Raw genomic sequence first — 13,777 nt, 5'->3', positions numbered from 1 at the left:
CCAACAATCTTTGACAAGGAAAAAGGAATAGATTCACAAAATTGATACTTTAAAAGCACTGATAAGTAGTTTACACCCAGACAGAAGCTTAAATTCGTAAGCACCATGTACACGGCAGAAGTCATAATCAGCCAAGGTTAAAAGATCAAATAGATCAAAGTGCTATTATCAATCACTAGAATAACAAATTTTGAACCAACTATCTAAATAGGTGTATACACAAATGGCCTCTTAATTCACAATACATCACTCAATTTCTATCTTCTTTCATTCATTATCTGCTATAAAATTTGGTTCTTCACCTTGGCAGAGGTACTCATCACACATGGATGCTGACCCCCAATCCTTCCGGAGTCGCAAGATGTCCTCTGTGAAAGTGGACCCAGGGGCTCCAATGAACACACTTGACATGGCACAGATTGTCTTATCCAGCATAGCTTCCACCTTCAAGATGAAACCAGGCAATGCATGTTGCTTAATACATGGATTGGGTTCAGATGATTCTTTGTATTGTCCAGACCAAATGTAAATCAAATATTGTAAATGCTCGTTGAATTTTGCTAGGGTGTCAAAGTAACATCACTACGTGCAGTGAGAAGATAGAGGATAGTTTTCTCATTGAAAATTTTTGTATCCAAAATATAACTACTTGTCTCTCATTCACAAAGCATTAAAATAAAACAGATTTCCATAACATTATGAAAGCAAATCAACTACTCTATTAGGAAAACCTTGGGGGAGGGGCACAAAGTTGGATAGGGCAAGATGCTGATTGATAAGATAAGGAAGAACAGCCTTGGTTTATCACATTATGCTAGAGCACAATGACAGAATTTTCAAGTCAACATTAAAAAAAATCCAACAAGATATCACAATGAAATTTATGGGAGAACATAAGGTTGTCTTGAAGACAACAAGAAATGAATGAGTTTTATTTTTATTTATATATATATATATATTTTAATTTTTTATTTTTATAGCAATTGGAGCATGAATGTCAACTTCATTTCTATTATGCAATGTACTTCAGGTTTGGTGATCATTGGTGTTCTGTACATGCAATGTGTTCTGCACTTTATCTTTGGCTCTATCTTAGCAAGTGGTGTGTTATATATGAGATTTCCTTTCATGCAAGGGGCAAAGGATGTGTATGACCATTATTTTATCGCAATAAAAATTTTCAATTGACCAAAGAAAAAAGAAAAAAAGCAATACTGAACAATTCCATGGCTGATCAGTGACAAGACACTTCAGCCCTATGTGGAGAAGGTGTTCTCCCAGTAAGAATATCAGGAGTCAGAAATGTAGGTGCCCCATATGTGAATGTTATCTGCAGATCAGGATGCTTTAATTCTAGGGTCCACAACCATGCACAAAAGCTAAGTCATATTCTAGGAGCAGTGTCTTGTTAACACCAGTTGTGGTAACCAAGGACAGCCACACAAAAGCTAAGTCATATTCTAGGAGCAGTGTCTTGTTAACACCAGTTGTGGTAACCAAGGACAGCCACCTAAAGGGCCATGCAATGATCCACAATCCCGTAGATTTAAAACATCTAGGATGTACCAAACAAGTAATAAAAATTCCAATGATCATAATATTCATTGTATGGCCATTACATTAGCAGCAAAAAGTTATACTACACGAATAGAATGACTGATTCTATTAAAGAGAGAGAGAGAGATCCTCAATAATTCGGACAGTCTAATATAAACATGGGCCAAAAATTTACCCCTTTAATATGAGTGTTTTAAAGAATAAATAACTCTAAATGAATTTAATAACACATGATGGGTAGAGTTTGCTCTAACAAAAACACTTGTGATGTTATGGATTTGAAACAACATCTTACACCTAATCATTTCAAAATCCACATATTAAATGGGCTTAAATTCATCCCTAGATAAATTACATCCATAGAAAAAAATTTATCCTTTTCATGAAATAAATTGAAGGATAAATTTTGGCCTTGTTGGAGTGTTGGAAAGGAGGGTTTGGTCAGCATTGTATGGCAGATGTTTGAGGTGCCGTTCCATTATGCCTAAAGTGGATTATTTGGAGAGAGTGTAATAATATTATGTTTAAGGGACAGAAGGCTTGCCTTCAGATATGAAGACGGTCTTTTTTCACACTTTTTATGTCTGGATGGCAGCCTTAAGCTGTCATTCTTTCTCTGATATGCTATAGTTTTTGGATTTATGCTCTTTCATATGATTCTAACAGCCCTTGTACACTGCCTGTGTACAGTGGCTGTTTTGTACTTGTATTTATTTGAATAAATTTGACGTTTACTAATAATTAAAAAAAAAAAAAAAAAAAAAAAACCTTTCATATGTCATAAAATCATTTAAACTAAAAATTCAAATTCAAATCCTTCTCTTCAAATAGTTTCATCCAAACCAAACAATTGTTCTTTGATACTGTATTCACTGATTTCATGGGGCTATTTAGGATTTGAAAACATAGTTCATTTGTGTCTGCCATTGTATTCACTGAATTTGAGGGGCTATTTAGGATTTTATTTTTTATTTTTTTATTATTTGTCTGCCATCTGATTTCATGCTTCATTTGGGTTTCAAAATTTGGCTTTGCATGGCTTCAGTTATCACAAATCTAGGACTGGAAGCCTGAAATACATTTCAACCTGCCTGTTGTGATAGTTTTCAATTCACGTATCACAAGGTGGCATTTGTATCAGGAAGCATATAAATATGTGAATTAAATTGGAAAGAAATGACACTGATGTAAAAAAATCCAATATTTGGGAAAAGTTATAAGAACTTGTAAAATATTTGTTCCTTCAAGTCTAACATTGTAAACTTGCATTGTATAAAGATAAAAAGTTTCACCAATTCCACAAGATTTTCACGACATTGTGCTTTGCTTTTGATGGGATTTTCTTTGAATCATATCTTTTAGCTTAAACAGACCGACTATTATGTGTATATTCCAGGTAAGTAGAATCTTAACTAGTGCAGAACTTAAATATCAGTTTACATCACTATCTTAACATTGAATCCAATAGAAAAAGGTATAAAAGAAGTAAGGGGTAAGCACTATCCTTTTTTTATTATTATTATTATTTTTTTTATACATAAGTTATAAATTTTATTCAAAGAGAAGAACACAAAGAAACAGAGTATCATTAAATAAAATGTCTACACTCAAAGGCCAAACAAAATATGAAGGTGATCAGTCAGGCATACATTGAAGCCACATCATTGAAATCAATTACATGCACTCATTAAAAAAAAAAAAAAAAATCCAAGTATTCATGTGTGCAAGTAAAATTGTGAATCCAAAAAAATCTGACATAACCACTCCAAAACAGAGACCTAAGAAAGCAAATCATATTGGCAACAAAACATGCAGTCAGATTAAGAAGAACTCCCACAATACCAAGCAAACAAACAAAAGATACTAATTACTGGTATGAAGAGCAATCAAGCATCACAGAAAATGCTCTTCACAATCAACATACTTATTCATTAAAAAAGCACAAAAAGGGGTGCAACCCAAATACACAGGAGGTATACAAAGGAAGAGACAAAAAAGAGTATTAAGACATTCACAAACAGAGATATGATGTATGCATAATGACATTATTTGGGCCTGCTTCTCAAAAAGCTTGTGCTTGCAAGGCAATTGGCTTCAGGTGGGCTAGGCAAGTACAGTTTGGTAGGTAAAAGGGAAAAAAAAACAATAAAAAATGGACCACAAAAATTTAAGCATTTAATGTAAAATCAAATAAGATGAAGATAAATTTTAGTTTCAGGTGGAAAATCTTGGATAAATAAGAAGATTGAGATCCAATTACTCCAAAATTACGAGGTTTATGGGTAGAGAAATGGGTCAAATGGCTATCCTCTATCGGGTCAGAAATTTGGGGTAAATTCTTTGCATTCAACCTACAAGTCATTGATCAGTGTCATCCAAGCTAAAGAAATATGAACAGGAGAAGAGAAGCACAATTCACCTGAGAGTCACCCTCAAGGCCATGTCTGTATAACAAAGCATCCCATTTTTCAGCTGAATTACGAGAAGGCCTTTTAACAAGTGGTACAGCCTTTCCATTCAGCACAACTAGCGACTGCAGCAAACTAGTTTCACTTTCTGCTGCATCAGTTGAGAGATATATGACTGGTGCACTGGCTTTTTCAACTACTCGGGTGATGCAGTTTGCAGCTTGGGGAATGGGGAAAAAGCAACTGTGCGTTTTGGCATTGCTGAAAAAATTAAACAAGATTACAGGCAATTAGAAGCCAAAGTCTACACGATACTTGAAAAAAAGTGGGATTGACTACGAGCCCCACCACACAGTGATTAAAAATGCACCTTAATTGAAGTATGAATAAATACCAATGTTTATTACATAAAGATCCCCTCTTTTTATTATATGCATTGGAAAATATCACAGAATTTTCATGTCTCAATCTTAATGTGAAACAGAATCTTTGAAGGTATTTAACTCAACCGCAAAATGTTCTATTTTCCTCAATCAAGAATAAAGGTTACAATTAGCATAAGGAGGAGATGGCAATATCTACAATAAAGATATGAATATAACACTAACAAGTCAATACAAAATGGATCCTAGTGCACAGCTAACTTGCCTCCCCACCTCATAACCTATAATCACTTGGCACACACTGTGCACACAAAGAGCAACCATAGCTAGTTTGCAACGACGAGAGAATTTAAAACACTATATTTCTATAACAAGATTGCCTTGGGGAATTTTTTTTTTTTTTTTGACAATGAAAATAAGTTGTAAAAAGTGGGTAAAATGCTCAAGGCAGCTGTAATGTAAGAGTCAACAGAAGTTTGATGAGCTCTCCCAACACAAGAATTTATGATCGTTTAACTTTCTCTTATATTTATGCCACCTATTTGGGTTGTAGATGTACAATATATTTGATAGTATGCAAATTCTTCTAAATTAACAATTTAAAAAAAAAAAAAAAAAAATCTAGCAACCTAAAGATGAACCGGCTTGATACACTCCCAAAATTAGACTGTAGAAATCAAAGTGATATGAGAGAGAGAGAGAAACAAACTTAGGTTGATGTTAAAGGAGGCCTGACTTAGAACATACGTGAAACAAGGCAGGGCATGTGTTATTTGATAAGTGTTTAAACTATGCTACAAGCCAAGAAGGAATTCATTTGTAATCAACAATGGAACTGAAAAGAATTACAAGAAAGACGAGTGTTTAAAAATATGCTACAAGCCTACAACATTAAATTGGTGATAAAGTCTGTGGCATTGGTATTCCAATTCACCACTTATAATTCAAATGCTGATCATTTCTAACTTTATCCCTCTAAAGATTTTCAACAATGTCAACAAAACATGCATTTACAATAGGTAAAGTACTGTGAAAACAAACTATATATGTTATATACATAACCATAAGTGATAAAGTTTCATTTTTGGATGGTATGCAACACAAATGTGATAGCTTGATATCCAATTCTAGTAGGGGAGAAAGGCAAAACATACCAGAACTTCAAAAACCCATGTCTCCGGAAATGTAGAGCAACGAAGTTTTTTCCCAAGAAAGTCTGAACAAAACGCTGGGCAGTGAGCATAATAAGCCGACTGGGTTCGATCAGCGTCTTGCATTGATGAGCAATGGGACCACCAGGCTGCATTACCCAATCTTGCTCCAAATCCGCATAGAAAACATCCCCGATTGCAATCACATCCTCATCCGATGAGAATTTGGACTCTACATCTTGCACAGTCCTCTTATTGGGGTTCCTAATATCCTCTTTCCAAATGGGTTCAGGCTTCCCCGTCGAAACCCCTAAAGATTTGAGCTTTTTGATGTGTTCCTCATCCAAATAACAAGGCTGAGGCAGCGAAAAATAACAAAACAACCTATCTATATGCAAGTGACTCTTCTTTGCCTCTAATAAATCTTCAAACGAAATGATCACCTTTCGTCCAAGGCATTTATTTATATGATCGAAATCCAATACCCTATCGTATTGGTAATCGAATTTGGGGCTGGGAATGACCAAAACCCGGTTAAGCAAAGCAGCGAAGAACATGTGCTTCTCCAAGCAAATCAAATGGTTGGACATTTGCCCCGATAAGCAAATCGCAAACAGGTATTTATTCGGTTTCGGTTTCCACTCAATGGTTCTTCGCTCGTTCTTGTTCTTCTGACCCACCTTGGCACACGTGTCGAACCCGAAACGAGGATCGGAAACATCGATGGGTTCGGAGCCCTGAGAGAAGCTTCCGGTGCGGTGTGGGGATAAGAGAATTTGTTGAATTTGTTTGTTCAGTGAAATCTGGTTGAGCACAGCGAGGTTAAGGTCAGATTGGGAGTAATTGGAAGTGGAAGTGGAATTGGAGTTAGAATGAGGCAGAGGGAGAGTGTGAGTGTGGTTCCACAAAGTGAAAAGCCCTAATTGTTGTTGCTTGAGCAAATAGAGAGCTTGAAGCTCGGATTCGCGCATGCGATCGCGAGAGGAGAGGGAGTCGAAACGGAGATCGGAGGAGGAGAAGGAGAAGGAGAAGAGGTGGCGGAGGTCGGTGGAGAAAAAGAGAATGAGGATGAGAAGAGGGAGGAGAATGGCGAAGAGGCACCTTTTGTTGTGGAGGAAACGGTGGAAACGCCGCCGTATTGCGCCTGAGTGGAAATCGTAGACACTAATGTCGAAGGTAGAAGGAGGTTGATGTTGATTTTGAGTTGCCGGAGGAGAATAATGGTGCTTGGTGTCGTTTTGCTCAATCAGGTTCTGGCGATCGTCGTCTTCGTCTGACGAAGACGAATCTCTCTCCATTTTAACACCGCGCCAAAATAAACGCCAATGGCGAGATTCGATTCGAGTGGATTTGGATATGGAAGCGAAAGAAGCAGAGAGGAATTGAATTGAAAGCAAAGAGAGTGGAAGTGTTTGATTTTTGTTTAAAGTTTAAAGCAATGTGTGTGTGTGAGTCTTGAGTCTTGGAGGAGTCTGTTTGTGGCAGTTGGAGAAAGGAAAGGAATATGATTGTGATGATGATGATACCGTGTATTCGTCGCGTGTGTGTATTGTGTCGGTGGATGAAAACGATCGGGTAGCGTATATCGGCCCGTGACAGCCCATTTTAGACATTCCAACCTCTGGTTGTTGCCCCGCCCCGACTACCACCTTTTAACCCCCCTCTTTTTCTAAAGTAATTAATTACTACTTACCTATGCAAGTATGCAACTAACTAACGAAATTGGATGAGGTGGATTTCTTTTTTAGAGGAAACTATAGTGGATTTTATGGATGAGGTGGATTTGAGAACTCTAAATTTCAGAATTTTGTCTAATTTCGTTTAAAAAATTCTTGTTAATAATACAATTAACTAATGAAATAAAAATTCTGAAAAATATTCTTATATAAAAATCTATAAAATATTTTTCCATGTAAAAATAATATTTATTTTAAGGGTTACTTTAAAAAAAAAAAAAATTGGTCTAGGCCTGAATTTTATAAATTGAAAACTTAGAAAATTGAAATAAATTTCAATCAAATTTAACAAATACAATTTATATTTTAGCCAAAAATAAATAGTCTAAAGTTACACACAAATCCACATCATCCAATACTTTAGGTTACATCAATAATTTGAATTTTATTATTAAATTTTACTATTGATTTCTATACACGTACTTTCTCAAGAAAAAAAAAGAAGAGATTTCTATACGCGTACATTGATCAAATAAAAAAGCCCCAGCCAAAATCTTAGCAAATTAAAGAGAGAATATATATATATATATATATATAATTAGCAATTGAAAATATTAGATCCCGTGCAATTGAAAATATTAGCTGCACATTCGAATAACAAATCGTGATCGTGGATGATAATGCACATATATATGAAACCCAAAAGCTATGTTTAGGCGAAAATGCATTTTCAATTCTTTTTTTATTAGCTAAGCCAACATCTAATATGCCACCTATGCACTTTATTTGCCACATATGGATTTTTTTGTAGAGTTGACGGCAGAGACCAAAATGAACATAATTTTTCATTTTTAGAGACTAAAGTAGTGCAAAATCAAGTTAGTGACCAAAATAAAAATAGACCTAAAATGTAGATGTTAGGGACATATTTTATGTAATTGACATATCTTTTGACAAAACGTACTTTACTTGTATTTGGGTAAATCTAAGTAGGTTGAAGATAATTATTACAAGTGGTTACATTGAAGTCATGAAGATTACTGAAGAAAAGTGCAATTTGCAGGTCTCGATACCTCCTCAACAAAAGCTCGATCTGTTGAGATTCATTAAAACTCGACACATGTCTCGATCTATCGAGCTTACGGGATTCAAACTATAGCCAGCAATGTTTTTATTCTAAAAGGCTACTTGTTTATGGGTTTGTATAATCTTTATAGGACTAGGAAAACCCAAGGTTTGTGAGTTTGTATAATTCTTATTGGATTAGGAAAGCCTAAGGTTTGTGTAAACCTATTTGGAATAGAAGAGCTCAATAAGCTCCTATTTAAAGGAGGTAAAAAAAAAAAAAAAAAAAAAAAAAAAAAAAAAAAAAAACCTAATCCTAGAGAGTTTTATAAGGTTTTCTTTTTGAAACTCTAATCTCCTTCTATAAATGAAAGAGTTCTTGCTGCATTTCTTGTATGCCTTTGGGTTTTGTAACCAAGCAAAGTCTCTTGCATCAACATTAAAGATTTTATTGGTGTTTTTATATGAAGCTGCTGCAAATCAACTACAACAATCAAAGGGCTGCTGTGGAGTTAGTCATGTACTAGGATCCGTGCATCATTGGTTAGTCATATACTGAGATTCGTGCATTGATCGGAGAGATTGCTGCTACATCATAAGTCCAATTGGGTATTAGGGTAAGGGTTCAACTGCAGCTACCCACACCTATTTGAGCATCTCACTGCACCCATCCCTGTAATTTCCCAAAACCCATTCCTCAATCCCACCACACCCCATCTGTCCCACTCTGACGAACTCCTTAAAGCCCATCCGTGAAATTTCCCACTCAAACCCAACCCCGAAAAACCCACCACTCCCCATCCTTGTACCAGATTCGATATATATATATATATCCTTATTTATACATTTATTTGTATATAAAAAATATATGTGCATAATGTTATCTGCAATAGTGTTTGTGAAGGTATATGGCAGCTTCAGAATATTTTGGTAAACTAAAATTAGCATCGTTTTTGAATTGGGCTTGTTACAATATTTTTATGATTTTGGATGGTTTAACAATAATTATTGTAGAGACTTTGCTGAGATGATGTTGAATGGGTCTATACTGTCTTGTATTGCAAGTTGTTTTTTTGGTAAATATCATCTTCTTGCTTACAAATTCGATTAAATGGTATGTCAAATAATTTCCTATGCTAAAAATATGTATGTCATAATGCCAATTTTGGTTTTTAAACTGTTTATCTTATTGACCACCTAAAGGGTAAGACATATGTTGTTTTTGTTTGTCGTGTGCTTGGGGTGTACGACACATGGGAAGAAGTCCGTGCCCAAGTTCATCAATATTCTGGAGTAGACCACAAGGCGTTTAAGCATAAAATGGAAGCAGAAATTGCTTTTATGAAGTTTTGGCAGATTGGTGGTGGGAATGTGTAACAAGGTTCTTTATTCAGTACATATTCTACTCATTCCAGCTCAAGTTCTAGTACTCCTTCAACTGAAGAGATTTCCAGCACAGGAGATGTTAAATATGATTTATTGAAATATCAATTAGATATCGCAATTGGGCAGCGGAACTATGCAATGAAGATTGCAAAGTTGAATGCAAGAATGCTATACGTAGTGGCATCTCAAGTACTGCCTGATGACGAGCTCAATAAAATGGCACATCCAAACTTGGGTGAATGACCATGAAAGTTGTGTTAGGGTTGTGATTTTTGTACGTGGGTACCTCTATCATTGTTATGAAAAACTTGGATGTGTATATGTTCCCATATTTTGTGATTGGAATTTTGTAATGGATGTGTATATATGGTGTATAGTTATTTTGAGATGCTCAATTGTAATATAGGTATATTTTTTTGGCATTTTCCTGTAAAATGTTTTACATTGAGGGGCCAAACGTAGGAAAATATTTTCTGGAAAAATGCTTTTACATGCATGACCAAATATTGAAAATACTTTTCCAGTGTATTTTTTTGAACCCAAAACAAATATCTGAAAAATATTTTCCTTTTCGTAAAACATTCAAAAAAGGTTTTACATACCAAACACAATCTTATTTTCATTCATTTTTAAGTTATAAATTTTTTAAAGTCAAATCATAAACTTTTAAGCAAAATATATACTGTTAATTTTTATTTAATTATCCCATGCATCACATAGTTAGTGACTAGTTTTAATTTTAAATAACATGTCATTGGATACATTTGAAAATATATCCAATTTAAACTATGTACGAATCTACACTAGAGTTGCAGCATAAAAAAGGGCGAAAACCACATTTTCGTCCTTACATTTTCATGCAATTCTCACTTTGGTCCCTGTCTTTTATTTTCATCGCTTTTACTCCCTATCCTAAAAAACGCTTCTTGTTTTTGTCCCTGTCGTTATATCAGAGACGAAAAATGCACATGTGGCAAACGGCAGAATTAAAAATATTAAATATATTTTATTTTATTTTAAAATAAAATAAAATTTTAGTTATCATTTAATTATTTAAATAATAATTGTTCTTCATGTTCTTCCCCCAATAACATGGTTGCCCTGAACATAAGAAATTCAAGATTTTCTTCTCTTTTCTTTTCTTGCATTTTCTTAGCATCCAAACAAGTAAAAACATATACAAAACCATGAAGCAAAAACATATACAAAACCATGATCAAACTCAGGTATTCTAACATAATCAACTAACAAAACCCAAAACACTTAATCAAAAAAAATAAAAATAAATAATTGATGGTGTAATAAAAACATCCATCCATGAGTCACGTCTCGTCCATAGGTGTTGTCCAAAGAGGAGGTACCCCGTGCTCGTCCATGGCGACTTTGTCCGTCCGTCCTTCGAGGTTGTTGTGTCCTAAGCACTTTGAGCCTTAAGCATGCATATTTTCACCAGGTGTGAGAATTGACGAACCATTGTAAGCCAAGTCCAACTATTGTGAAAGACATACCCAAATAATGTAACTTCCATGGCAGTTATGGAAGTTATCTCTGAATCTTTCGTACTACTTAGCAATAGGAACGGTTATCAAATAAGTAACCGTTGCCCACATGCTATATAAACGATGGCCAATAGGATGGTAAGACATTCAGAGATTTCCAACTTTTTTGGAATTACAGAAAGACTAACTTTGCCATCGGAGGATTCTTGGCCAGCTACCACCGGTCTCCTCTGATTCTGTGTTCATTTTTTTAGGACTTACCACAAAATCATCAGCATTTGAGACTTTCAGCCCACTGGTATAATAGAATTCATCAGTTGGCGCCATTTGTGGGGAAAGAAATTTGTCATTCTTGAACTTAATTTGTTGAGTTCTCCGATTTCTTTCTCTGACAAAGGCTTGAAATGGTTCGGACAAGATCAAGGTCCACTAGTCTAGGCCTTCAACAGAGTAGGGACGCCTCAAGCAACCTTCATTGCGACCGTCAATCGGCGCCCACCATGCACCCATCTCCTATTCAACATGTGCAATCCATGGCCGCTGCTATGGCGGAGTTAACCCACCAGAATCAGGAGTTGGTGAGGCAACTTAATTTAAGGAGGCAGCATCATGAATGGGACACTGAAGGACAGGCCCAGAGTCAAGAAGATTGAAGGAATGTTGAACCTGAAAGCCAGTCAAGGGGTACCGCTCCATGGAGGGTACCTCATTTGGAGAAGGAAATGGACCAAATGAGAAGAGTTATGGATGAGATGAGGGAGAATATGAGGAGAATGAACCCTGTAGAAGATTTGGTTTATAGGACTGATTCCCCCTTCGTGGCTTCCATCAATGCTCACCCTTTGCTACCCAAGTTCAAGATGCCTTCATTAGATTCATATGATGGGACGCGGGATCCTTTCGATCATATTGCCACCTTCAAAACTACCATGCACCTTCAAGGGGTCCCGGATGAAATAATGTGCAGAGCTTTCCCTACTACCCTTAAAGGACTTGCACGAGTGTGGTTTAGCAAAATATCTCATAACACAGTGACATCCTTCGAGGAGTTAAGCAAGTTGTTCGTTAATAATTTTATCGGAGGGCAAAGGTACAAGCGTTCCTCGTCCATTTTATTGACTATAGAGCAAGGAGAGAATGAAAGCCTGCGTTCCTTCATCACGCGTTTCAATAGGGAGGCCTTGACCGTGGACGAGGTAGATGACAAGCTCCTGTTAGCAGCTTTCCATAATGGGGTTAACTCCAACTTGTTCATACACAAACTTTATGAGAAAGAACCTCAGTGCATGGCTTAACTCATCCATTCTGCCCAAAATTTCATGAACGCAGAAGATGCGATCATAGCTAAGAGGAGGAAGAGAGCTGAAAGAATGGAAACAAACCCTGCTCGTCACTCTGAACAGGGTCCTCATCCAAAGGAGGGACGAACAAAAGAAAAAAAGGATCGAGATAATAAGAGGCCAGGTTCTTCAGTGCGGAATCAACAATATACCCCTTTGAATGTGCCACTTGAGCAAGTTCTTATGCAAATCAAGGACGATCCATCCTTGAAGTGGCTTGAGAAAATGAAGGGAGATCCCAACAAGCGCAATAGGAATAAGTACTGTCGCTTCCATAGAGACCATAGGCATGACACGGACGAGTGTTTTGATTTAAAGTAGCAGATTGAGAATCTCATAAGGCAAGGGAAGCTGAGAAATTTCCTGGGACGAGACCACAAGGATGAAAAATTGAAAGGTAAGGTAGAGGAATCATCACGATTGCCACTGGGCGAGATAAGAGTCATCATGGGAGGAAGTTTGGTAGGACAGTCGTCCAAGTCAAAGAAGGTGTACTTGAAAGTAGTGCAGAGCGTCCAACTTTCCGGACAATCACAAAGAGATGCGACCACGGACGAACAAGCAATCGCTTTCACGGACGAAGATGCCAAGGGAATTCACCACCCTCACGATGATGCTATTGTCATCACCTTAGTTATTGCTGACTACATAACTAAAAGGGTGTTGATAGACAATGGGAGCTTAGCGAACATTCTGTATTATCCAGCTTTTCAGCAAATGAAGGTTGGACGAGACCAGCTTCGTCTAGTTCACTCGCCTCTAGTGGGTTTTGGAGGAATGAAAGTACAACCTGTTGGCACAGTCATGCTGCCAATGGTAGTGGGGACATATCCGCAGCAGGTAACCAAAGATATAAGCTTCCTTGTGGTAGATTGCTCATCTTCTTATAATGCCATAATTGGAAGACCTACTCTGAATAGTTGGAAGGTAGTCACGTCCACTTACCACTTGTCAGTCAAATTCCCTACGGAGTATGGGGTAAGACAAGTACAAGGAGACCAATTGGCAGCAAGGGAGTGTTACTTGGCTATGCTTGCCATGGACGAGCAGCAGCAGATGATGAGCATTGAGGAAAGGAGAATTGTGGCCGAACTTATTGAAGTGTTAGAAGATGTTTCCTTGGATGATAGCAATCCTGAAAGATGTACTAGGATTGGCGCAGATCTAAAAGAAGAAGTTAAAAAGGACCTCGTCTAGTTTCTAAGGAAAAACATTGATGTATTTGCCTGGAGTCATGATGATATGCCAGGTATAGATCCCAATGTCATCACTCACTGACTAAATATGTGTCCTTCCTCCAAGCCAGTACGAC

At 36.7% G+C, this 13,777-nt stretch overlaps 1 protein-coding gene across 1 annotated transcript; it reads right to left on the bottom strand.

The window, feature by feature from the left end:
- Positions 1-30: 30 nt before the first annotated feature.
- On the bottom strand, positions 31-7,136 carry LOC111985990 (O-fucosyltransferase 36). The gene is made up of 3 exons (XM_024017628.2): positions 5,503-7,136; positions 3,977-4,226; positions 31-444 (listed from the first exon to the last, which is right to left on the bottom strand). Exons 1-3 carry the CDS (start codon positions 6,795-6,797, stop codon positions 268-270), a joined length of 1,722 nt encoding a protein of 573 aa, XP_023873396.1. The 5' UTR covers positions 6,798-7,136; the 3' UTR covers positions 31-267.
- Between the last annotated feature and the right edge of the window lie 6,641 nt (positions 7,137-13,777).

The sequence above is a fragment of the Quercus suber genome, unplaced genomic scaffold (assembly GCF_002906115.3).
Source record: "Quercus suber isolate HL8 unplaced genomic scaffold, Cork oak 2.0 scaffold_408, whole genome shotgun sequence".
NCBI classification, from domain to species: Eukaryota; Viridiplantae; Streptophyta; class Magnoliopsida; order Fagales; family Fagaceae; genus Quercus; species Quercus suber.
Note: the sequence above shows the minus strand (reverse complement) of the source record. Positions and strands in the feature narration are given on the sequence as shown.

Coding starts and splice junctions, on each gene's coding strand:
- LOC111985990 (XM_024017628.2), bottom strand. CDS start 6,797: ATGGAGAGAGATTCGTCTTCGTCAGACGAAGACGACGATCGCCAGAAC. Junction 4,227..5,502: donor CATGGGTTTTTGAAGTTCTG/GTATGTTTTGCC, acceptor TAATTTTTTCAG/CAATGCCAAAACGCACAGTT. Junction 445..3,976: donor GCCTTGAGGGTGACTCTCAG/GTGAATTGTGCT, acceptor TTCATCTTGAAG/GTGGAAGCTATGCTGGATAA.